General features: G+C 34.0%; 3 protein-coding genes and 1 non-coding gene across 5 annotated transcripts; 1 reads left to right on the plus strand and 3 right to left on the minus strand.

Annotated features, from left to right (window-relative positions):
• Positions 1–298: 298 nt before the first annotated feature.
• Positions 299–7,342, minus strand: LOC107875384 (auxilin-related protein 1). The gene is made up of 8 exons (XM_016722092.2): positions 6,352–7,342; positions 3,553–5,290; positions 3,306–3,450; positions 2,817–2,914; positions 2,624–2,689; positions 1,995–2,084; positions 1,238–1,414; positions 299–797 (listed from the first exon to the last, which is right to left on the minus strand). The coding sequence occupies exons 1-8, from the start codon at positions 6,915–6,917 to the stop codon at positions 759–761; spliced, it is 2,919 nt and encodes a 972-aa protein (XP_016577578.2). The 5' UTR covers positions 6,918–7,342; the 3' UTR covers positions 299–758.
• A 6,397-nt stretch (positions 7,343–13,739) lies between these two features.
• TRNAI-AAU lies at positions 13,740–13,813 on the minus strand. The gene has a single exon. It is a non-coding gene; the product is annotated as a tRNA-Ile (tRNA).
• A 39-nt stretch (positions 13,814–13,852) lies between these two features.
• On the plus strand, positions 13,853–15,636 carry LOC107874590. 2 transcript variants are annotated; one of them, XM_016721354.2, is made up of 3 exons: positions 13,892–14,468; positions 15,039–15,110; positions 15,399–15,636. In XM_016721354.2, the coding sequence occupies exons 1-3, from the start codon at positions 13,998–14,000 to the stop codon at positions 15,465–15,467; spliced, it is 612 nt and encodes a 203-aa protein (XP_016576840.2). In that variant the 5' UTR covers positions 13,892–13,997; the 3' UTR covers positions 15,468–15,636. The 2 variants fall into 2 exon arrangements, with proteins under 2 accessions (XP_047270143.1, XP_016576840.2); XM_047414187.1 differs by lacking the exon at positions 15,399–15,636 and having other exon boundaries at positions 13,853–14,500; positions 15,039–15,080.
• A 4,714-nt stretch (positions 15,637–20,350) lies between these two features.
• LOC107873791 (auxilin-related protein 2) lies at positions 20,351–22,412 on the minus strand. The gene is made up of 2 exons (XM_047414188.1): positions 21,951–22,412; positions 20,351–21,279 (listed from the first exon to the last, which is right to left on the minus strand). Exon 2 carries the CDS (start codon positions 21,056–21,058, stop codon positions 20,636–20,638), a length of 423 nt encoding a protein of 140 aa, XP_047270144.1. The 5' UTR covers positions 21,059–21,279; positions 21,951–22,412; the 3' UTR covers positions 20,351–20,635.
• Between the last annotated feature and the right edge of the window lie 3,823 nt (positions 22,413–26,235).

Here is a 26,235-nt window from a genome sequence, read left to right on the forward strand (position 1 = left end):
ATAACCGTAATGTCCGAACCAGCTTACACAAACCTCTACTAATTTCACGACATATTTATCATCTCCCACCAGCAACAAGTACCAAATAACCCTATCCACCATGGCTATAATAAATGAGAAGAAATCACCTAGTGCTTGTCGTTTGGGAATTGAAATTTTTTTCGGCTGAAACATTAAGCAAAATTTCATAGAAAAGGAATTTTGCTTCCCATGTAAGTAGCATGCGGCACCAAGTATAAAGCATACGAGATTCCAAAACGTGAAAACTCAATTGCAGGGATAAAACACTTGCATCACATCGTCCCAACTAACATTCACCATTCACATCGTGCAAAAATATCATTCTGATACTAAATACAACCTCAGTTCAAAAAATGATGCAAGAGAGATTTGTTCTTCTCGTGCAGAAACAAAAACTTTAAGACATAAATGAATAGGAAAAATACATTTTGTATAACTTCACAACTCAAATTATGCAATGCTCCTTTCATGCTGCACATAATGCAAAACGCCTGATATTTTTTTCCAGAAACCAGTCAATTCAAGTGCCACTAGCCATAAATGTCTTTGGCACTGGCACTAATTTTACAGCAACAGAGTAATATATTTCACTTTACCATCACTGCTATAACGCGCCCTTTCGCCGGCCCAGCAAATGCCACATGATGAGAGAAGATTATAATGCAGAGTCACCATGAGCATTGCTTTGAAACTGTACCTACCTCTTCTATCAGAAGTCCAATGAATGGCCGCAGCATCTAGAAAAGCTCCTCTGAATTGAATTTGTTCCATGCTTCCTATTGCAAGATATAGAACTTAATAAAGAGGACAAGAGAGAGTAAAGGAATTGACATAAGCAGTGACAACTAAACGATCTTCCAATGATGATTCAGATGAGGCAATAAGGAAAGACGCCAGGAAATGAAACTTGCCATTTGGCTGCATAAGAACCCTTCCTATAAAACCACAGAAGATCTGTTTTTAACAGGCTTCATAAAGTTCAGAACCCTTGAGCCATGACTTTAAAAGTAACATACCAAGAAAGAAAGTGGGATTGTTGGGAAATTGGACTTGATGGGTGGTCCAGTCAGCCCATAATCACAGACTAATTGGTTATTAGTGTCTCGTAATATAGGAGTAAAACCTCCGATTAACAAGAAATGTGAATGGCATGTCAATGAAAAACCAAATTCATATTGTACTGATGGAACATCAGGTTGAACAGCAATAAAAGTACCTTGAGCATGTCAAACACCTTCTCAGCAACATATTTCTGTTGAAGGGTTGCGCCTTTCTGCTGCACTTTATCAGGATGGATACACAATGTTGCTTTTCTATATGCCTTCTTCACAGAAGTACCAGTAATTAAATCCGTCAAAGAAACAGGCTGCCAACCGCTTCCAGGCCAAAGCACCTGTGGCACAAGCCAATATCAAGACCATTCAATTAGAAGCACAAACGATCAAATGTTTCAGAAATTATAGGGTTTCCCATTCAGAAATGATTTATCTGTGAATGTCAATCAAAACAATAACTATTTTCCTAAGATCCAGAGTATTTTGGTCTCTGTAGATGTTCAATGCGTGTGTAAATCTTTTGATGCATAAATTTCTATGGTTGAAAGAAAAATCTGTTAGCTGATATGATGGCTTCCTCTGTGTATGTCTGTGCGCTTATAATTATTATTATTATTTTTATTTTTTTACTTTTAATATCAGTGCTGTTCAAGATATGAATAGGTAGAAGGAAACAATCCCCTAACCCCACAAAAGTTTTTAAAAAATGACTATGATTAGCAAGGCAAGTAAATACAGAGATAAGAAAATAGATCGGATGTGTGTGTCATTTGTTTGGTAATTTCTATTCAACGAATGAAACTCCTTTCAAATCTTCTGCTCTCTCTTGTTATAATAACCAGGTGGTGTGTTAAGTGGAATCCAGCAGTTCTGGGGTAAAACTGATCTCCGCATATAAGAGGACAAAACGGAACATACATATTGCATAGTTGATAGCAGCGCACGCAGATTTCCTTCTTTCCCAGCAGCCCATCGCTTGATTTCAATATCTACAGTCTCCGATATTCTCTGTAACAAAAAGTCAGCAACTATAACATAGATAAAATAGTAAAAATCACAGCAAAGACATACAATAGATGACAGAGCAAAAAGAAGAAGGATGACACACACAGCAGAGTTCAAAAGTACACTTCAAAAATTATGAGGAGCATCTAAACAAGCACCTAAATACATGATTAACTCTGTAATTCGATATAGGCATATAAAAGTGATACACAAAGAAATTGTAGGCATTATTTTTTTGAGTATGCCACTAATTGAAAGGGAGCCCCTTGGAGTAACTGTTAAAGTTGCTGTCATGTGACCAGGAGGTCACGGGTTCAAGCCTTGAAAACAGCCTCTGGCAGAAATGCAAGGTAAGGCTGCGTACGATACACCCTTGTGGTGGGGCCCTTCCTCGGTCACCGCGCATAGCGGTAGCTTTAGTGCACCGGGCTGCCTCTTTTTTACTAATTGCAATGAGAACACAATAATTTATAAGTACTTTGGCAAGTTTATTATTTTTTTAGAATAAACTTTCGCAAGTTGTTTGTTGAAACAATACTTACATGTCTTTCCTGCTGCTCCATCTGAACTTGAAGGTCACGTTGATTCTTTTCAGCCAAAGCTTTGGCCTGAGAAAATACATACCGTAAATCATATATAGAGCTAAACAATGCAATACATGGTCAAAGGCTGTAAACAGAAATTTGCCCCAACAATCCAAACATGAGTGAAAACACATTGTGCCAGGGAGCATACCGCACGCTCCTGAGTTCGTTGATGGCGTTCCAATCTAGCTTTTCTTCTTTCTTCTGTTTCCCCTTCAACCTCTTGGAAATCTCCAGATGACGTGGCAGCTGGTTAAGTAACATAATTCAGTATTCAGGAAATAGATGAGACAGACTTAAAACCAACATGACACATTTTGTATGCCAATAGTTTGTCTGTACGCATATTATTGCCTAGATCACTTGTTAAAGAATAAATACAATACAAGAACAAATGGTAAGAAAGTGAGACGGTTAAAAAAAAAAAGCATCTTCTGTACAATTGAGGGAATCATTCAACAAAAACTGCTTATGACTGATGTGCTGCATTAAGTTGTAATCGCGTGACATTAATTGAATTGAAGATAAAGTTGGAGAAAATGAAAAGCCGCTAAGGTGGTAACTCTAGCCTGCAAGGCTTTACTAGTAGTACAGACAAACCCCCTGAATTTTGCTAATAAAGCCACAAAAAGTTAAGTACCTCCAAATATTGAAGAGAGATCATCAACAAAATTTGTTGCTGAAGATGCCTTTGTCCTGTTGGAGGAGGTTGTGGAAGATGAAAATGTTGGCTTTGGCCCTCCAGCACCTGCCTTGTTCTGGAACTGCGAAGCAAATGAAGACTCCTAGAAATGGCAGGTGAAGAAATGAAATAATTACAAAAATGAAGAGAAAAGATAAAGCATAACAAGAGGCTCAAATTGATATCTTGGTGTTGTTTTGTTTACATTTACAGAAGAACTTGTTCTTGTCTTTGGTGCACTATTAGCTCTAGAACCCATATTGAAAAAGGATTCAAGATCATCATCGTTCTTTTGTTGGTTCATCTTTGCAGCAGCAGCTGCCCTGTCTCGAGCCTCTGCAGCAGCTCTCTCACGAGCCTCTGCGGCAGCTCTTTCTACTGCAGCTCGTTCTGCTCGACGTCTTGCCTCAGTCTCAGCCTTTGCAGCTGTAGCTTTTTCACGTGCTTCTTTTTCCCTTGCTTCTGCAGCTATCTTTTCTGCTCTTTCTTTAGCTTCTGCTGCAGCTCTTTCACGGGCTTCCGCTTGTGCTCGCTGAACTGCAGCCCTTTCTGCCCGCTCTCGAGCTTCAGCTGCAGCCTTCTCCACGGCAGCTCTTTCGGATTTTAAACGAGCATCAGCAGCAGCTCTTTCTCTAGCCTCTGCTGCTGCTCTTTCTCGTGCTTCCCTAGTAGCCCTTTCTACAGCTTGCCTAGCCCTATCTCTTTCTATCTCTCTGGCTCTTTCCCTCTCCCTCTCAAGTTTCAATTGTGCTCTCTCTTCCTCTTCTTTTTCCCTCAGTTGACGTTCACGTTCTAATCTCTCGTTTTCTCTCAATTCTTTTTCTTGTGCATCATGCATGGCTTGTTCATCCTTGTCCAGGTTTACAGCCTCCTTACTCTTAGCTGCCTTTGCGTGTTCTCTTTCTTTTACTTCCTTAGCATGTCTAAATTTGGCCTGAGCTCTATCCATAGCCTCCTTCATCGCAGCTGCTGATGCAGCAGCTACTGAGTTTGCATTCATATCTTCACCAGAAACAAACTCTGCACTTTCATCCACACTATGGTGAGACCTACCCATGGCAAATTCATCAAGTTCGTCCAACTGAGAAGTTGGAGGGCTCTTGGCTGCAGGGCGAACAAGCTTAGGACTTTGAGAATATTGGTTGTAACTTGGAGGAGAAGAATATCTGTCACCCTTCTTTCTTGCATTTGAAGCAAAGGAACTGGTCTCTGATTTTAAATTTCGCCGTGGAATTGGAGGTGGAGGTCGTGATGGAGGTGGAGCTCTCGTAGGTTGTGTAAAAAGAGGAATCTCTGACACACTAAGCCATACATCATCAGAAGGTTGCACTTGTTCCTCTGATCTTGGGGATGTGTCTGATTCGAAGTGTGTTTCATGAATATTGCTACTTGCATATGGAGGGGGGAAACCAGCTTCACCAAAAGGTGTTTCATGAATATTGCTACTTGCATATGGAGGTGGGAAACCAGCTTCAACAAAAGATCTCTGAGGATCAGCTGGAGGCATATCAAACAGAGGAGAGTCCGGAAAACCATCCCCAGGCACCTTTTTCTGTGAGCGATTATCAGAAGATTTTCCAATGTTTTCTCTAGAAGTAGAGGCTTGTGTCTCACTCCTTCCTGATCCTGATCCTGCCCTCTGAGGGCTACCTCCCATCCCTCTGTTATTCCGACCAGGGTATAATGGAGGACCAGACTTACTAAAACCATTAAGTGGATCTAAATCATCAAGAACTCCTCCACTAACTGATGAAGCTTCAGACTTCGCATTTCCAGATTTACCAAGCTGACCAATCTGTTCAAGTGGATCCATGAAATCCTCTGGGGAAGATGAAGCCGGCATTGAGGTTGACCCTAAGCCTGCAAAAGGGTCATCCAGCACACTAGAACTTCGATTTGAATTTCCAGTGGGTTTGGAGTAATGACTAGACTCTGTAAACGACCTGTGCAAAATCACCTGTCCCTCATTAGACAATCAAATTGCAGGATAAGAAAGATCAGATAACAATTTGGCCATACATTTGAGTACATCAATTTATTCTAATCAACAACACTAATCGCAACTGATAGGCCAAGGAAAAATGCACATATATGTCAAAAACAGTCTAATCGATGTCGTTCATTGAGACACCCTGTTCTATCTTTTCTTCTTTCTATATTTATTGCTCAAAAGTCAGGCTATTTCTCTCCAGTCAGTCTGCAAAAACAACAGCATACCCAGTATACTCCCACCAAGTGGATTCTCCAGTCAGTCTGATAATGTCAAAAGAAATTCATGAAAAGTGAAAGGGCTAATGGAGAAACAAACTGGCTTTGTCTAACGACAAGACACACAAACTACTAAGCACGAACATTGACCACAATTTTGAGAAAGCTAACCAGAATCATATGTATTCCACTAAAACAGTTCCATGTTTGTAACTTATTGTTTGGAGAAAGTACCACCATTTTTTCAGTACAAATTAAGAACCTCAGTTACATATTCATTCTTCGAGTTAATACACTGTTCTTCACCTAATTAAAGCATTTTTTTCCTATTGGGCGCATATATAGACATAATATGGCAAGCAATTCCATATACTAACAATAATAAGAACTACGGAGTTTCCAAAAGCTAAAAGATGCAAGAATTTTGGAATACATTCCATATATCCTATTCAACATGCAAGACGGCAACATTTGTTACATGTTAGCACTTTCAAGATGTATTCAAATAGCCTAGACAGCAGTATGTACTGACCAGTGAGCAGATCGCCTTCTGCAGTATACATATTTGTGTTTACCGTATGATCCTAAAAGGGTAAAATGTTCTCTCTTATGCTAGTTCATAACCTCCTTATCACAAACTAGTTGGGATCAGCTATATAAACAACTTTAGAACAACAATGCCTTAATTTTGTACGAGTTCTAATCATCACTTCAATTTCACTGAGATATAGCTTAAATTATTCAAACGAATGCAATCAGGTAAACAAATGAAGCTTTGATAAATATGACAAAGCACCTCTTATTAGTGGTGGAAGTACTACTACTCCCAAAACCAGCTAACAAATCATCAAACTCTTTAGCATTCGAGCTCGAACTCCTCTTAGGCTCTGAAACCTTCTCATTTGACCTCAAATTCCCAAGCAGATCACCAAAATGCTCATCCTTAATCTTCGGTTGTGGTGGCAAAGTCATTGAAGCAAAAACATCATCATCAAATCTGACAGTAGAGGCAGTTTTCTCAGATACCGATTTGCTCTTCAGTCCTGGCAATCCCTCGAAAATATCCTCATCATACACTGGCTTATCATACACCGGACCAGACGACGTTTTATTTGAATCCTTGCCAGTATTGAAAATGGAATCGTAATTGATATCATTCATCGAAGACGATTTATTGCTGTTATTAGTGTATTTTGGAGGTCCACCGAAGACGTCTTTGTATAATAAATCATCAGAATGATCATCATACAATGGTGAAGACGACGATGATCGGCGCCGATCTCCACCGTCGGATCTCATCGGAGCCGATTTTCCGGCGGGTCTTAACCCGAAATCACGAGCCAACACATCAAGATCATCCATTGAACAACCAACCAGTATTCAATTTTCTCAGATCTGGACGAAATTACCCTTGAAAACACTGCAATTGCTGCTTGTACGATCTGAAAATTAGAAGAAATTGCAAGGCAAATACGGTAAACCTGAATAAATGTGAATGATTGAAAATCACAACAACATGATTAAATAAAAATCTATATCTATATCTATATATGTATGTATAGGTAGAGAGAGAAAAATGCTGAATTAGGGTTTGAAGAGGGGGAGGACTGAGTAGCGGTGACTGTTTCTCTCTCTTCTTTTTTTCTTTTTTCCCTTTGATTCTTCTTCCTCCACCTCCGTTTTTGTTGTTTTCTTTTTTGTTTCTCACTTCTTATTGATTGGGTTCATTGTTGAGTAAATTCCCTACATGTCTATAAATATTATTTTTATTTTATTTAGAATAAAAATATCACCTAGCTTTTTCTATTTTTCTTAAATATACTTAACACTTTAAAAATCTTCTTTATCCTACTTGAAATGTCATATCATTAGATAAATAGATTTATTTAATTAAAATTTTAGTCTAATTTTTTCTATAAAAAAAATTACACATAATATATTAATCATTGAAGATTCATTTAATCACACAAACTTAAATTATTTTATTTGATATGTACTTTTCAAAGTTTCTTTTATTTACTTATTTATTTCCACACTTAATAATATTTAAAACTCAAGTACTTATAAAAAATACTACTCATTTAATTTTTTGTTGTTATTTATTTTATATATTAAAAATTCTTAAAATGTAAAACGAAATAAAAACGATGAATTTATATTTTAGAAATTAAATGTTTTATTTATATGAGAATAAAAGAATAAAATTTACTTTTTTGAATTATACAAAAGAATTTTTGGATTAATATATTCCAAAGATATTATATTACCTACAAATATAGAGTAATAGAGAATACAAAAATATAATTTGTTATTTAAAATATTGATGACAAATCTACGGTATTTTTTGTTGCCAAACAAAATTCAATAAGAAAATTTTAATATGTATTATTACCTGGAAATTTTAATTTGGACATAGATTACTTGTAAATTATTGTGCAAGATAATTTTTTATAAATATATAGTGAAAAGAAGATTTTTTTTTCTTGCAAATTTTTTACAAGTAATTGTCCATAAATAAAACAAGTAAATCCGTAAGATAAGATATAAAATTTAGAAAAGAAATTATTATTTTTAATTTAGTTTCTTTACTTTTTTTTGTGATCATTATATTTATATTTTATTTTATTTTATCATACAATTAAACGCTAATTTATACCCATACTTCATTCTAAATCCATCAAAAGTAAAGAATAATTGATTGAGTAATATTTTAAAATTCATTTGTAATAGTACTGAAGAAGGTATCATTTTGTTAATATTTCTTAAAAAAAGTTTATTTGTTTCAAGACTACATAATTTTTCTTTCCTTCAAAAATGGGGATATTATTCTTTTATTCTCAACTTAGAGCCCGTTTGGGATTGCGGTTATAAAACTATTTATTTGAGAAACACTTTTAGAAAATGGCTTTGCAGAAAAGTGTTTTAAAAAAAAAATATTTTGTGTTTGATAATTCATTCGAAAAGTACTTTTGATAATCAAATTGTGTTTGGATAATTTTTTTCAAGAAGTGTTTTTTTTGAGACAAATGACTAAAAAAGACATCTATCAATAGACTTTTATTACTAAAATCAAATTAAAGAGAAAAAATATTTTAAATATCTATTATAATATTTTTAATTTAATTAAAAATTACTTACTCTAAATTTTTCAATCAATATTTATATACATAAATACATTAAACAAATTAAATGGTGATATATTATTTAAATAATTTAAATATTACTTAAAACATCAAACAAAAATAAATACAGAAGTTATTTCATAAATGAAATCACTATATATGAAAAAATTAACCACAAAAATAATTAGACCTCCATACATCACAAAAATTCTCAACAATTTCATCCCTAATTTTACTACACAATGTCTTCATACTTGTAGAACATCTATATTGTATTTCTGAAGGTATACCAAAAAATTGGTCTGCATCTTCGATCTCTGTGATGATGCCTTCGTTAGAACAATAGTTAAAGTCTTTTTTAATATATTTTTACGGTGTCAAAATTTACTACGAATAAGCAGTTATCAAATTCATATATATACACACGCTATATTTTAACAAATATGTCACTTTCCATGAATTATTTATTTAAAATTAAATATTCGAGAAAAAATTTATATGTGATAGCAAAATATAATCTTGTAACGTGATTCATCTGTCAATTGTTATCATTAATAATAAAAAAATAATTCATATATTCTTTAGTCATCATCATCAATGATATTTTCAAATTTATTTAAAGAAAATAAGTGAAAATAAAATAATAATATATAAATCATAAAGAATTATGACGTAAATATAAAATATAAATTTTAAAAAAACAAACATTAATCAAACTCGCAAGATATGTTAATTAACTAATAAGGGGTGTGTGTGGGGGTGTGTGTGTGTGTATATATATATATATATATATATATATATATATATATATTTGTGTATGTGTGATAGGGATATTTTTGTCATAAAAAAATAATTTTCTACTTCTGCTTATTTTGAGAAGCAATTGCTTATTCTCAAAAGCAGAAAAACTGTTTCTGCTTATTTTGAGAAGCAGTTATTTTTAAAAGTACTTTTACAAGTTTACTAAACACCCTTCTTTTTTTTAAAAAGTATTTTTTTTCTCAAAATAAGTGCTTATTTTGGGAAATAAGCAATCTCAAACGGGCTATTGATGTCTAGAATATGAAATCCATCGTTTTATTTCTTTTACATTTTAAGAATTTTTAGTATATAAAATAAACTACAAAAAAAATTATTGTACCAATTTGTATAAGTACTTGTATTTTAAAACTATTATTACGTGGTGAAATAAATAAGTAAATAAAAGAAATTTTAAAGAGTACATATCAAATAAAATAACCCAAACTTTTGGTGTAATTAAATAAATCTTCAATGATTAATATATCATATGTAATTTTTTTTTTTTAAAAAAGAATTAGGATAAACCTTTAGTTAAATAATGTTGATAAGTTATACATTTATAAAAAATAATGACATGACATTTCAAGTAGGGGAGAGAAAGATTTTGAGGTGTTAAATATATTTTAAGGAAAATAAGAAAAGTTGGATGATATTCGTGCCCTAAATAAAATAAAAATAATATTTGTAGTCAATTTCTCAAACATGGATGATCATTCAGGGAATTTACTCTTCATTGTTCATGGAAGAAAATTTTAACTTTTTTTAGACAAAATGTTGATTCTTTTTTCTATAAAGAATTTTGATTTTAGCTTTTAAAAAAAAAAATCACCCAGTGTTCGGTATTCGTATTGAAGCCCCGATTAATTTAGATTGCTGAATTGGCGCGCCCAACAGAATTTTCTCTATACTCAGGGCTCGAATCCGATTAAAGGATATATTATTGTTGGTTAGATATAAAAATGGTAAAGTAATAAAATATATTTTTATTCTTAATTATGAAATTAGGACTCGTTTGTACGGGATAAGAAATAACTAATTATGGAGTTAATTTTAGGATGAATCGATCAAATGTTTGGTTGACATAAAAGCGCGAGATGATTTATTCAAGAAAATTATAGTTTATTTTTATCCCACGTGTATTCTGCCAACCAAATGAGCCCTTAAAATTTGATTTTTGACCGAATTTATTAGAGAATGTTAAATATTTAAAGTTTTGATGAAAATTGAAATGTGCTAGAATCAAAAGCGCGAAAGCCTGTCGAGAATTTAATTTTTAATTATAAATTTTAAATTTGAATTTTAATATTTTTTTATGATGACTATTATATGTCAAAATATTTTTTTCGTACGAATTTGAATTAGGACATCAAATTAGATATTATTACCTGATTAGAAATTTAGAATTATGTGGACTTGTTGCAAATTTTGGTAAGAAGTTTTTTTTTTCTAGCAAACTTATATATCAATTTTTCACTAAGCATATGTCCTCCGATTATTTTTGTTTTGTACCTTGCCTTATCAAGAATGTCATATCTTTTTCCTTTTGTTTTAAGTGGGTACAACCCTGTCCAAAAAATAAATGGGATTAAGTAATATAGATGAGTTTAACAATATATTTGACATTTTCATATATTTAATTAGTTAAGGTTAGATGCCATTATTTATATTTTATTATTTTGGAAAAAATAGCTACACCATTTTATTTAAATGAATATCATATTTTTTACGTAATAATTGTCTAGTTGATTTGTTCATTATAGTGAAAACAAATAAAATTTATTGGCAAAATGCTCTTCTGGACCCTTGTACTATGTCGATTTTATAAGTTGGACACTTCGACTTACATGTTTGTCATCTAAACCCTGAACCCACTAAAAAGTAATATTTTAAATCATTTTTTGGTGAGTGTAACACACTCTCCCTACGTTAGCTGCAACGTCACTTACCACGTCATTTTAATATATAAAAAATATTAACTATTAAAATAAATAAATAAATAAACAAACAAACAAACAAACCAACCCCCTTTCTCTGTCTTCCCCTTTTTGTTTCTTTTTTTAGTTCTTTCTCTCTTCCCCTTTTCGTTTTTTCTTTCTCTGTTTCTTCCTTTTTTTTTTCTTCTTCTTCCTCCTCTTCTCATTCTTCTTTTCCTTTATCATCTTCATCTTCTTATACTTCTTACTCTACAAAAAATTTAAAAAGTGGGGCAAAAAATTTAAGAAGTATGGAAATAAGAATTTTTTTGTGATTTGGGAGATTCAAGAAACTTGAAATTCAACGTAAATACTCAATTTTTATGCTTTCTTTAGATTCTTTATGATTTGGGTAATTTAAGAAAGTTTGAAATTCTGAAATTCAATGTAAAAATTCAATTTTTATGAATTTTTTTGTGATTTGGGTAATTCAAGAAAGTTGAAAATTCTTGAAATGATTTGGATAATTCAAGAATGTTGGAATATTTGTGAATATTTGTCAATTTTTATTCACAATGTGAATATTTTTGTGAATTGGTTAAAATTCAATGTTGAGAATTCTTGAAATTTTTGTGAATTGGTTGAAGAAAAAAAAACTTAAGAATTTTTTGTGAATAGGTTGAAAAAAAAAAGAAATTCAATGATCAGTGGTGTAGTGTGTGATGATTTTTGTGGAGATCAAAAAAAACTTTTCGGTGAGGTTTTGTCGGGGAGGGGGGCAGTGTAGTGGTGCTTGCCGGCGTTAATGGTGATGGCCGGCGTAGAGGGAGGGAGGGGTGGGGTGGGGGTGGATGAATGGGGGTTAGGGAGGGGTGTGGGTGGTTGAACGGTGGCTGGGGTAGGGGGTGGCTGAATGGGGGAGGGTGTTGGGGTAGGATTTTTTTATTTTTTTAATTTATTATTTTTAAAAATATTTTTAAATGAAAAAGATGGAGGAAAACAAGGCAGGTCCTTGTATTTTCTTTTTTTAATTTTAGTATTAATTTATTTTCTAAAAATTATTTTAATATAAAATTGGCCAAAAATTGATCGCCACTCGTACCCCAGGAGAGTGACTACACTCTCTTAGTCTTAGTTAGCCATTTCAATGCCACATAGGCAAAGTCAACGGTCAAATGATCCAAAATATTGATTTTCAGTGGGTTCAGGGGTCCAGATGACAAACATGTAAGTAGAAGTGTTCAACTTACAAAACGGGCATAGTATAAGGGTTCAGAAGAGCATTTTGCCAAATTTATTTACAATGGAATCAAATGCTTAAGTTGAAATGTATTTATTCCCATGTTTATAGGACAATTTTGCGATCAAAGAAAAGGTCTCTGTGATATTTTATTGGATTTAGTATATAGTCCATTAATTTGTTTTTTGATTGAGAGTTGAATTATATAAAATTAGATCAAATATAAATTATCTAATCACATTTTTTATTAATTATGGAATAAAGAAAAGAGAAAAAAGGAGAAGTGAAAATCAAACTCACATGTATTATGTGAAACAATTTATAAGGGGTCGTTTGATTTGCAAACAAATTATATTAGAGTTATAATATGGAAATAGCAATATCTAGATTAAATAATGACAAGTTAATTTGTTGAATATATTCTTTTGGTGTTTATGTATTTGATTCACTCAATTAAAAAGAACATGATAGTTGGCGGTGATAACTGATGATGGTTAATAATGTAGTCGCTTATATCTGCTTGAGATGATGGTTGGCGATATGTTGATTGATGATAGTAGTTATGGACGGTAGCTAGCAAGAATAGTAATTGATAAAGTCATCTTAGTGTTTAAGCTTGTGGTATATAATTGACATTACAGTTAATACTTATAATAATGACAACTGATAGTAACAGTGACTTATAATCTTCCTATAATTGTGATTAAAAATATATAATAGTGGCTGATGGTAAGTGATTATACGATTTATATCATTGTATATCGTACTAAAATTTAAACATTGTCTTTTTTCACTATACTTCATCTCTATCCATTTGATTTTTGTGATCTAACTTATTAATTGAGATATTATAAATTTCAAAATAAAAAATTACTAATGATAGAAGGTAGGGAGTATTATTTTTTTAAAATAAAATAGAATTAAAAATATATATCTAACATAAAACACACAATGAAAGCACATAAAATAGACAAGAAAATTACTTGTTTCAAAAGTGTATACAATTACACGAAAGTGTATTTTTTTAACAAAGAAAAGAGGATGTATTTTGGTTGAAACAAGTACTGTATGCAAATTTAGCAGAGAAATGAATGCAAAAAGATAACTATGGCCCATGCAGGTCTCGAACCTGCGACCTTCGCGTTATTAGCACGACGCTCTAACCAACTGAGCTAATGGGCCCTGTTGTACAAATGCAGTCAATTATTATTCTTCAACTCAATTCCCATATTTCTCACAAAACATTGGATTCTGTTTCTAGTCTCTGTATACTTCCATTTTATAAGTAGCCGTTGTTGTCCGCCTTCCCCATTTCAAATTCGAACCTACAAACTAAAAAGCCATTGACAAAAAAAACAAAAACAAAATGGCACCACCAGCTCCACCACCTTTTCCGGAAAACAACCAGATCCCCCGGCCAAGTCCAAAACTTGGCCGGAAACCTCTTCAACCGAAGAACACTCCGTCTATTCCTCCAAAACAACAAGAAAAACAAATAGAAATCTCAGTAGCACAAAACTCAAACAAAGAGAATCTTCATCTTCATCTTCAACTTCATCCAGATGTTTCAACTCCAAAAAAGGCAACAAATCCAGTCAGCTGTATTCAGGTAGAACAACCATTCGATTCATCGTTAGCTGAGGAGCTCAGTGCTATTCGTGAAAAGCTCGAGAGGCTGAAAAGCGATAAAGAGAAGACGGAGAAGATGCTGAAAGAAAGAGATCTGTTTCTGGATTTGCGGAGGAAGGAGCTGTTAAACAGAGGAGAGCTGCAGAAAGAGCTTGAACTTGAAGTTGATCGGCTTTTTCGATTGAATGAGCTCAGATTAGCCTGCGCGGTAAATCTACTTTTTGTTCTGATTGATTTCAGGTGAATTTTTGTTTGATCAAAAATGGAAAGTTAAAAAAGGAAATTCCAAATCTGTCTTTGAATCTCGAAGATTTTATTTTGTAATTGAAGATGCAAGGAATTAAAATATAAATCCTATTGAGATTCAAACATACCTAAAGTATACTTTTTTTTCGAGTTCCATACCTAAACTATAAGGTGTGTGTTTCCTACCTTAATTATCACTCTCCCTTTTTATTTTACAGGGCCAAGTAAAATGAAAAGGAGTGAGTATTTGTCAACACACACAAACTATCAATTGTTCATTTCTCTTACCTGAAATATCACCATCCTTCAGGTAGGAAAGGTAAACATTGATAGTTGATAGTTCAGATAGAAATCTCGCCCATCTAATAGTTTAGGTATGAAACTCAAAAAGTTAGGCTACTTTAGGTGCATTTTTGACAATTATTAGAATGAAATGAACATGATTATTATGAAATGAGTATAGAGAATTCGAAGAATAATTTGTTTGACATTGAGATGAAGTTGATTGAATGATGGTGCATGTATATTGCAGCAAAAGATTTCTCCAATTCGAACGCTCAGGGAGAAGGTAGAAGAAAGGAAGATAAAGGGAGATCATTTAAAGGCAAGTAGAACATTTACTAGCTAATCTCCTCTTCTATAAACAGAGCTACAATGAAACTTGATTCATTTACATGTTGGAACTTTATTAATTTTAGCTCATTGAGTCTAGTTTATTACATTTTCTTTGAGCCGAGGATCTATTGAAAATAACCTCTCTATCTCGTAAAGGTAGAAGTAAGGTCTTGCATACATACTATACTCGTTAGACTCCACTTGTGAGATTACATTGGGTATGTTGTTTTTGTTTCTTTTGGTGATGTGGATATGAAAAATTTGTATTCTTTTGTAGGAGCTGAATTACGATGAAGAAGAAGAAATCATGACCGATAGCTCATCGGACAAGAATCCAAATGCATAGGGAATGAATTTATAGCTATTAGTCACAAAGATATTGCTTTGCATTGTCTAAAATCTCCTACAACACAGCATTTTCCTTTTCATACAACTTTGAACCTTCAACCTACTGGTTGTTGGTTAGTTGTGTCATGTATCATTCTATTGTATAAATATATGTTTGGTTTTATCGATGTTTGTCCCTTGAAATATTTACTCTTTAACCGAAAGAAAGTTTGCCATTATCTCATTCTTTGATTTTCGTATTATCTATGTTCTTTTTTTGCTTCAATTATCGTATTATTGTTGTTGCTATTGTTCTTTTCTCCATTGTTTTTGCTTTATATACTTGTTGTTAGAAAATAAGAACCATGATCGAAGAAGAAATGACTTTGTTCGACTTTCCTTAACAGACATTTCCCGTATACAAATTTGGGAAAATACAATTAATTTTCTTCTGGATACAAAAAAGCTCATGTTTATACCTGCAGATTTTTCTTAGGTAACTTCAAGAGAGTCCTTATATTTTTTATAGAACTTAAGAGAAGTTTTCAGTAGTCGTGTTCTTTCATGAACATATACAACAACAAACTCAGTATATTCCTACATAGTGGGGTTTGTGAAGGATAGAATATACGCAGTCCATACCACTACCTCTGAAGAAGTAGAGATGCTGTTTCCGATAAACCCTTGGCTCAGGACACAATGATTGTAAACAAAATTGTCATAGAACAAGAAACAAGATATAATAATAGAGATACAACACCCACAAGGAAATACGATATACTAACAAACCAAAGGAACACACCTCCCCCCAATCCACCTAACTAGAAGCTCCAACCTATGTACAAAGCCCTACGACTACAAGCGTCGCTACCCCAAGGTACTCCTAACTACTGACTACAACTCAGCCACACACATATTAACCCTCTATCTTAATATGCATGTAACACCCCACATTTCGGGCTAGAACAAAAACCATGACTCTGACGCGTTGATAATTCCAGAGCCTTAAATCCTATGCCAATTTGGCATCTTAATCAATTATGTAGTATGTGAATCCATTTGAGCATGAATTTAGACCATAGAGGTCCTTCAACTCAAGGACGAATTGAAACTATTTCGATCGATTAAGTTTTAGTGGACGTTGTAATTTGTGTCAGTTTCCATCGACCATAACTCTCTGTATATGTCAAATTAGAAAGCCTACTATGTGTCAAATGATAGGTCTTCGAGTTAACTTTCCAATGATACCAATTTTGCTAAAATCCGACACCCGAGCAAGAAGTTATGGCCTTTCAAAGTAGTATGCGTCGCCTAACCAATCGCACATGGCCACTGGAAAGCATATGCGATAGCATATGCGGTGCCTATGTAAATATAGGCATATCATATGCGGTGCCTATGTAAATATAGGTGATATCATATGCAGCGCCTATGTAAATATATGCGATATCATATGCGGCGCATATCTTATGGTTTCAAGTGACTTAAACACTCCGTTTTTGGAGAAAAATGGTCCTTTTCCCACCTTTATTCAGCCATAAACGCGAAATTCAGTCCCCAATTCTCCAAAATACATCCACATTCATCTAAAAATTCTCAAGAACACTCCCAAGGGTTTCAAACTAAAAATTCAAATAAATCAAGATTTAACCGTGAGTTTTCAAAATTGATTAGAGATTTGGAATCCCCAATCCACAGGCTTCAAGAAGCACCCATTATTTTTCGAAATAGAGGTACGCAGGGTTTTCCTAAATTCTCATGGGGCATAGAAAAATCATGTTTTAGAATGAGGTTTTTGAATCTATGTATATATTCATGTATTAAATGTTTTAACATCATTGTTTTGGTCTTTTGACTTTTCCCACAGTGATTTGAGAATATGAATGTGTGAAACCATGTATTTAAGAATGAATTCTTGTTGAGAGCATGATTTTCGGTGAATTTCCTCTTATTATGAATTTTTCAGATTTCTCATAGCATATGAATTGTTTTGCAATGCATTCTTGAAAAGCACTATATGAAATGATTGAACTCTTGTTATGATTTAAAGGTGGTTTTAAATCACTAAAAAGGGAATCTAGCATGAATGTTTAATGTTCATAATGCATGTAATGAAAGAGTGCATGGATTTTCTAAAGGCACTAGACCACCATATGTTGATGAAGTTTTTGCATGATTTTGACTTGAGTTTCGAAACACGAAATCTTCTATATCAGTTGCATGTTTTTGGTGGTCTAAATTATGCTTTAAATGAAAGATTTAGCTTAATGTATTATGGCTCAGAAATCATGACTTGCAAGTCTTGGTATGACGATACCAATTCAGACTAATGCCATATCAGACTCAGACTAATAGACATTTCAGACTATCATGATTTTAGACATTCAGAATGTTGCATGTACAGAAAAGGTTAAAAATGGGCATACAGAGATGTTAGGTGGTTCCCTGAAGAGGGCTTGAGTTCAAGCAACTCATTGCCTAAAACCGTGGTTTGCCGACTCAGGTATATTATTATACGCTGACTTAAGTGTCGTGTGGCGTATCAGATTCAGGAACTCCAACCCTTGCGGCATACTCGGGTTGGAGGCTTTCCCGCCGAGTCAATGGTGGATTCCATATCGCCCGTAGAATATCAGACTTGTAGGGGATACCACCTAACTCAGAAGTAATACACAGATCAGAGTTTGAGATTTACAGATAGGTTACATGTTTTCAGAAGTTGCCCATGTGTTTTTCAGAAACTGTTTTATGCATAATGTTTGATGAACATTTGCTCTCACGTATATATATATATATATATGTTCAATTACTCTATTTTGGATTGCTTCGCGTGCCAGTATAATTGTGCTGACCCCCCTTCCTCCCAGGTACTGAGGCGCAGTCTAGGGGTCCAGATCCTCAGTAGAGTCTACAAACAGGGTTGTCTCAGAGTTCAGTTGGTGAGCTTTCTTTGCTTTGGAAGGCCTAGTCATTTAGGTATTTATTTCAGTATGGTTTTTGGTCTGCTGGGGGCCTTGTCCCAGTTATTCAGATAGTATGTTAATAGAGATTTCGTAGACTGTTGCAGATGTTTATTAAATATTGTTGAGCATGTTTTCAGGCCTTTAACTGTTTTAAATTGTTGACCATGTTTTCGTATTATTGTGTCTATTCTGTATTACTTTGATCATATGAATTATGTGCATGATTACCAGATAGACAGAGGGCGTTCCGGGATTTTGGGTTCGGGAATGCTCGTCACGCCCAGGGCCCCGGTTCGGGTCGTGACAATGCGTCCTTCATACCTTCCTATCTAGGGTCATGTCCTCAATAAGCTGTAACTGTTTTATGTCACGTCTAATCACTTCTCTCCAGTATTTCTTTGGCCTCCCCCTAACCCGCCTGAAACATGAACATATATATCCGTTCAATCATGTTAATTTTTGCTACTTCACAACCTTTAGGATCATAAATGACACATTTTTTATCCTTAAAATTAAGTGAATAATTATTATAAAGCAACTGAGTAACACTCAACAAGTTGAGTCAAGCTTGGTACATAAAAAACATCGTTTATGATTTTCATACCTTCATCCGTAGGAAATTTCAGTGACCCTCTACCTTGAACTTGCACCAGTGCACTATTTTCAAGCTTCACTTTAGTCCTATCAGACCTGTCCAAGCTAATAAACAGATTTTCATCAATCGTCATGTGCATTGTGCACGCACTATCGACATACCAATTGCATCAATTAGCATATGATGTGTGCCAGACCATGAATACCTCCTCTGACTTTTCAACTTAGTGATCTTTCGCGAAATTTACTCGTCGGGAAGACTAGCCACTTTGAGTTTGCTTTTGCCTACAATACCTTTCAATGTGTCCATACTTCTTACAATATCCACATTGAATAGGAGACATCTTTGATTTGTGCCAACTCTTCTCCAAGTGGTTTATCTTCTGACAAATACCACAAGGCGGAGATTTTGCTTTCCTTAATGATTCACCGTGGTATCCACCAGATTTCATCTCTCCAGCGTTTGGTCTAAAGAAACTTTTCTGCCTTCCTTTTGTTGATTGAATTTATGCCTTACTTGAAAGGCATTATCTTTGACTATCCCTTCACTTCTCATAGTTATCCGTTGCTCTTGGATTTACAATTTAGAGATTAGCTCAGCTATTGAAAGGGTAGTCAAGTCACAAGACTCTTCAATAGCTGAGATTTTTATTCAAACTTGTCCGAAAGGCTGACCATGATCTTCCCAACAACTTTCCGATCTGAAAAATTTTCACCAAGTATCCTTATTTGGTTCACAATATCCATCAACTTGGAAGAGCATTCTTTCACACTATCCGAGTCCTTCATCTTCAAGAGCTCAAACTCCCTCTTCAAAGTTAAGACCTTGACAGACTTCACTCTGTTGCTGCCTTCAAACTTCTCCTTTAACTTATCACAGGCCTCTTTGGCTGTTTCACAAGCCATAATCCTTATAAACATCACTTTCGTAAGACTTGAATGTATACAAGTGAGAGCTCTTGGAGATCTAGTAACCAACTCATTATACTTTTTAATTTCACTGAGAGTTGAAACTCTCTCAATGGCTGGACAACAGGTTCTCTCTCAACAACATCAAGTTGAGAGCCTTCAAATAAGCTTTCATCTTAATAGCCCAAATATGATAATTTTCTTCCATAAAATCGGAGAACTCGTCGTTGGCTAATTTTTTGGTGCCACGACTTTCCAACAAATAGATCCAAGAAGAGAACAAAAAAATAAGATAAGTCAATCAACAAAATCAAATTCAGATCCCTTAAGAAACGAGCTCTGAAAAGGCAAGAAAAATAAAAAAAGTAACAAGCTGAAACAGTAAAAAAAAGATGCAGTTATAAATTGCTATAAAACTGCAAGGAAGAAAAGGAGCTGAAACTTATTGAATATATATATATATATATATATATATAGTGGGGGATTACAAACCACAAAATATGCAAAATATCTCACACAATACTAAATGCATATGTGGCTAACTAACAACCACTCATTTTAACTAAAACACTTGTCGACTACAAAAATATCTTTCTAGAAAAATCTTATTTCCTAACACAACCTACAATGAAGAGGTCAATAAAACTTTTACAGGTCTCTCTACTCAACTAGACCAACAATACATATATTTCTTTATATAAATATTAGATCCACACAAAAGTTATTGGGTTGGCCTTGCTCGAGCCTCCGCGGCAGCTTGTTCTGCTCGATGTCTTACCTCAGCTTTTTCACGTGCTTTTTCCCATGCTACCTTTTCTGCTCTTTCTCTAGCTTCTGCAGCTCTTTTTTGGGCTTCCACTTGAATAGCAGCCCGTTCTCGAGCTTGAGCAGCAGCTCTCTCTCTAGCTACTGCTACTGCCCTTTGTCGTTCTCCAGCTTCTACGGCAGCTCTTTCTACTGCAACTCGTTCTGCTCTACGTCTTACCTCAGCCTCAGCCTTAGCCTTTCCAGCTGAAGCTTTTTCACGTTCTTCTGAAGCTACCTTTTCTGCTCTTTCTCTAGCTTCTGCTGCAGCTCTTTTACGAGCTTCAACTTGAACAGCAGCCTGTTCTCGAGCTTCAGCAGCAGCTCTCTCCCTCTCCATCTCAAGCTTCTATCGTGCTCGATCTCTCTTCTTATTCTTTTTTTTCCCTCTATTGACGTTCACGTTCTTATCTCTCGCCTTGTTTTCTCGCGGTTCTTTTTCTTGTGTCTCATGCATGCATGGCTTTAATTTACACCACTCCTTGCTGCCTTTGCATACTGTCTTTCTCAAACTTCCTTAGCATTTCTATCTTGTCAATGAACTGCTCCCCTTGTTAGGATCTAAGACGCGTGGATTTTTCAAAGTTTTGACAAAAATTCCAACATTTACAAATCTAGGAAAAAGTGTTTTTAGCAGAAATGGCACAATAAAGTCAATGGCTATCCGCGTGGAGATTCTTTGGACAAGTGGCCATATGTTTTGACGGACTTCTATTTTTAGTCCGTTTCAAATTTCTTCAATTCCGTGCTAAATTAAAATAGGTAAATCAATTAAGAAAATCATCTGGGTTTTGGTAGATGATCATACAACAACAATAACAACAACAACAAACCCAGTATAATCTCATATAGTGGGGTGGGAGGGTAGAATATACGCAGTCCATACCACTACCTCCGAAGAAGTAGAGAAGTTGTTTCCAATTGGTAGATGATCATAGAGAGGAGAAAAAGAGCTCAAAGCTTGAAGAAAACAAAATGGAATCAGTTTCTTTCCTTGTATAAGGTCGCTCTTCTCTGGTGCGAAGAAGTAGAGAATATTATATAAATTCTCGTAACTTAATTATACATGTACAATTATGCCAGTTTGTAAATGACAAGTCAAATGCTATATTAATTTTATATATAAATAACTTGCTTATTAGCTAGTATCAAATATGATGTTACTTGTACAAAATTTAATATCTGCAAAATATGATATTACTTGTACATGACATATGTGCAAGGGGGCATACCGCAGACTCCCGAGTACATTGATGGCGTTCCAATCTAGCTATTCTTCTTTCTGGTATCCTCTTCAACCTCTTGGAGATCTCCATACGACATTGCAGCTGGTTAAGTAACATAATTCAGTATCCAGGAAATAGATTAGACAGACTTAAAACCAACAAGTTCCACACAATTGGTATGCCAAGAGTTTATCTGTAAGAATATTATTGCCTAGATAACTTCTTAAAGTATAAATACAATACAATATCAAATGGTAAGAAACTGAAATGGTTTCAAGAAGTTAATCTTCTGTACAATTAAGGGAATTGTTCAAGAAAACTACTACTTTGAGTTTAGTTGTAATTGTGTCAGATTATTCAATTGAAGGTAAAGTTGGAGGAGATGAAAATCCGCCAAGGTAGTTACTCTAGCCCACGAAGCTAGTTCAGACTAAGCCCCTCAATTTTACTAGTGAAGCCGCAAAAAAAGTAAGTACCTGAAGATAGATCATCAACAGAACTTTTAGTTGAAGAAGCCTTTTGTCCTGTTGGAGAAGGTTGTGGTAGATAAAAATGTTGGCTTTGGCCCTCCAACACCTGACTTGTTCTGGAACTGTCAAGCAAATGAAGTCTCCTAGAAAAGAAATATAGTTACCAAACTGATGAATAAAAGATAGAGCATTGAAATAAGCTTAAATTGATATCTTGTGTTGTTTTGCTTACACTTACAGAAGAACGTGTTCTTGTCTTTGGTGCATTATTGGCTCAATAACTCACACTGGAAAAGGATTCAAGAGCATCATTGTTTGAACATGCACGACAGAAGCAATAATTCTACAGGATCAATAACTTACATAATATCTAGATAACATTGTAACATCTCAGGCTCATGTAGATGTCATTGCTTACATCTACCAAATCTAGTCTATGCAGCCAATGAAGACTTGCCTACACCTACCAAATCTTCATGTTTTTCCAAATCACATGATAAAAGCCTCCCTTTTTCTTTCATAATTTTTTTTTTCAAAGCTTTCCAGCAGCAGTCGATACCCCTTTTCTTTCATTAGTTTTCATAAGTTTCAGCAGTCAATATTCCTTTTCCTCCTCTCAATCACAACTTCTAAGAAACACAAGAGAATTGGTTGGGAATCAAGTTCAAAATTTTGTCTTCCGACCTCAAATTCATTAAACGTTTTGAGGTATGTAAAACCATCTTTTGCTCACGTTTCATGATGTTTTCTTATTCTCCAAATCTGTTTTGTAATTTCCTTTCCAAACAGATGGTGTCTAGGTGTTTGAATTCAGCAGTTAGATTAAAAACAAATTAACCTGTCAAGTTCTATTTCTATTGCCTCTTGGCGTCTTAGCAAGTGCTTATGGATTCATAACGTATGGACTGGTTTTGGCTAAATCTGGAACCTGAGTCAATAACCTAGTGTTCTCAATAATCTTCAATAAATATTTTCTATTTTTAAAATTCTTAAAAGACGTTAGGATTAATTAACATAAAGAACGTCCCTTTTATCTCTTAATTTGATGTCCGATCCAGTTTGAGTTTATGTGGCATGCTGAAATTCTGTAAGCTTAACAAGTAGGAAGGACTGCCATTTCTTTGGAATTCTTGAACTTCTGAAATAAATAATTTATTACCACAAACTTCATAATCTTGGCTAATACTGGCAATCAAAATTGTGCGCGGCTAAAGAATGGAAATTCTATGTTCTGAAATCTTATTATCTTAATCATTTTATTTTTAAAAGTTTGCTTCCGAACAAATTTGGCTTATCCCAACTGTTAGAGTTGTGAAAGTCATGTTCATGAACCATTAACAGAATGTTTTTTTTTACTGTCCAAAATACTATAAAAAAGTATCAAACAAAAATCTTATGAACTCAAAGTGATTGAATTCCCAGCATAAGCCTAAAAAGGGATAAATTATGTACATGAGCCTAAAACGGCTAAACTATGAATATGAGCATAAAACGACTAAACTATGAACATGAGCCTAGAACAGTTAAATTATGTACATGAGCCTAAAAGGCTAAACCACGAGCATGAGCCTAATATGGCTAACACTTTGAAGATAAACAAATAAGATAACGTCATGAGCATAAGGGAGTTGGTTAGCTGACCATGAAGGCATAGGTCTAAACGATAAATGCCCGAAACTATATTTGCCGACATAGGATAGAGATCATTTTGCAAGTCGGAAGACTCTTTTTTTCATGTGTCCCGAAAAGGGACTAATCATGGATACTTGCTAGCAAATTATGTCATGTTACATCCTATGCCCGGCAAGGTATAGGACGGCTTAGCTGATCGGGTCGAGATCAGACTCCATGCGCTCACATAGTGGTTTATGACGGTTCACTACTTTCTCTCATAAATAATCAAAGAAATTGAATCTATCTTACTTGGTCAAATATAAATTTATTTTATATTCTTGTTCCTTTCCATTTGCTTTCACTTATATTTAAATTTTATTCTCATTTCTAATCTTTTGTTGTATTACCCTTTTGAAATGACTTTACATACCAATACATTCCATGTATAGACCGCCTTTGGCGCTACATCGTTTCATGATATAGGTTTTAGTGCTTAAGTTCGCGGCTAGGCATCTAAGTAGGATCTCTATCTTTTGCTATTGGTGAGCCTCTTTCCCACCAGGAGACCGGACGAGATATGATGATTATTATTATATATTTTCTTTCCTTTCAGTATTAGTACTTATTAGAGGCTTCATAGATTGGCGTAGTTGTCAAGCAAACTTTGTAATTTCCAGTTTTCATTTATCATAACTATTGATATTGTTGGACATATTGCGGTATTAGTAAACTTGGGTGAGGTTTTATATCTTGAGGAAAATTATAATTGAATTCTATATTACTTCCGCTTTATCTATTTGAAATAAAAGTATACTCGAATGATATGCCAGAACGTTCGCCCGTACTAGCTATAGTATCGGGTGTATGCCACATTTAGGGTCTCAACTCGGGTCGTGACAAACATAATCAAAACGACAATAAAAAAACTTACCACTTGAAGCTTTCACACAATTCATTCAACACCTTGTTTGCCAGGTCTGCTGCCTTCTACTATTTCCTAATTAACCTTATTAATCAACCTTGTGTGGGCAAGTACTTTTGAATTGGAAAAGGATAATGAAATTCTCAAAAATTAGCCTCTACTTATTCCCACTTTCAATTGAATGAGGAAAAGAAAGAGGCAAACCTTTAAGCCTTTATTTTAACCTTAAAGCCAAAAAAAAAAAAAAATGTTTTCAGCCTTAATTCCCTTTAATGCTAAAATATTTTTTCAACTTTAAATCTGTCATAATGCCAAAATTAATTCTTAATTCTTTTATTCCTTATTTACAAATTTAATTAGTTAATGAGGCATAGTAGGGACCGCAGATTTTAATTGAGGCTTCCAATTATGATATTAATTCGGTAGTAAGTGAATTATCATATCATAATAAATTACAAATTATTCCACTAAAAAACTATGATTGTACTCCTTGATTTAATTTCAAAATCTACCATTACATCTTATTTAACTTCTCATGTTAGAATTACCGACACCAATCAATTAAATTAAATTCTTTGAAAAATTTAACCCATTGATTAATTTAATCCTTTATTTATAATGCTTAACTTATTTCACATGACGGATACAAAATCCACCTGCAGGATTTTCACGTGTAAACTTATAAGCAACATAAAGGGTGTCTTCTATCTCAAGTCTGAGACATGGTTCTATCAATTAATTAATATTTCACTACGTAATTTGTCATCATCTAGCCTATTAGGAATATGTTGACTCACAAAAGAGTCTCATCTTTTAATAGATTAAAACGACAAAAAAAACCACATAGATCATAATAATTATATCAAAATTAAGAGTATAAGTACATATAATGGACTAGAGAAAACATTTATTAATATTCAGAACATAAACGAATATCTCTAATTGATCCGTTCAATACATACGGAATGTACTAGCATAAGAAATTGGAATATTACCACTCTCATAATTAAGATCAAATTATATTTAATCTTGTGCTACAATCATCAAGATGTTTGTCTTACCTTATCTTTGATTGTGAATGATAATTTATTACTCATAAGAACCGACAATTCTAAACCTCTATGCATGAGTTAAAATACTCCATACACAAAATTGTCTACTAGATAAGCAAAGGACGCACATGTTAACATAATAATTTATTTAAATAAAGATTTTATTAATATAATAAATAGTCTTTACATAAAATGAAAATATAATACTATAACACAAATTACATGGTTAATAG

This window comes from Capsicum annuum, chromosome 6 (assembly GCF_002878395.1).
Source record: "Capsicum annuum cultivar UCD-10X-F1 chromosome 6, UCD10Xv1.1, whole genome shotgun sequence".
Lineage (NCBI taxonomy): Eukaryota > Viridiplantae > Streptophyta > Magnoliopsida > Solanales > Solanaceae > Capsicum > Capsicum annuum.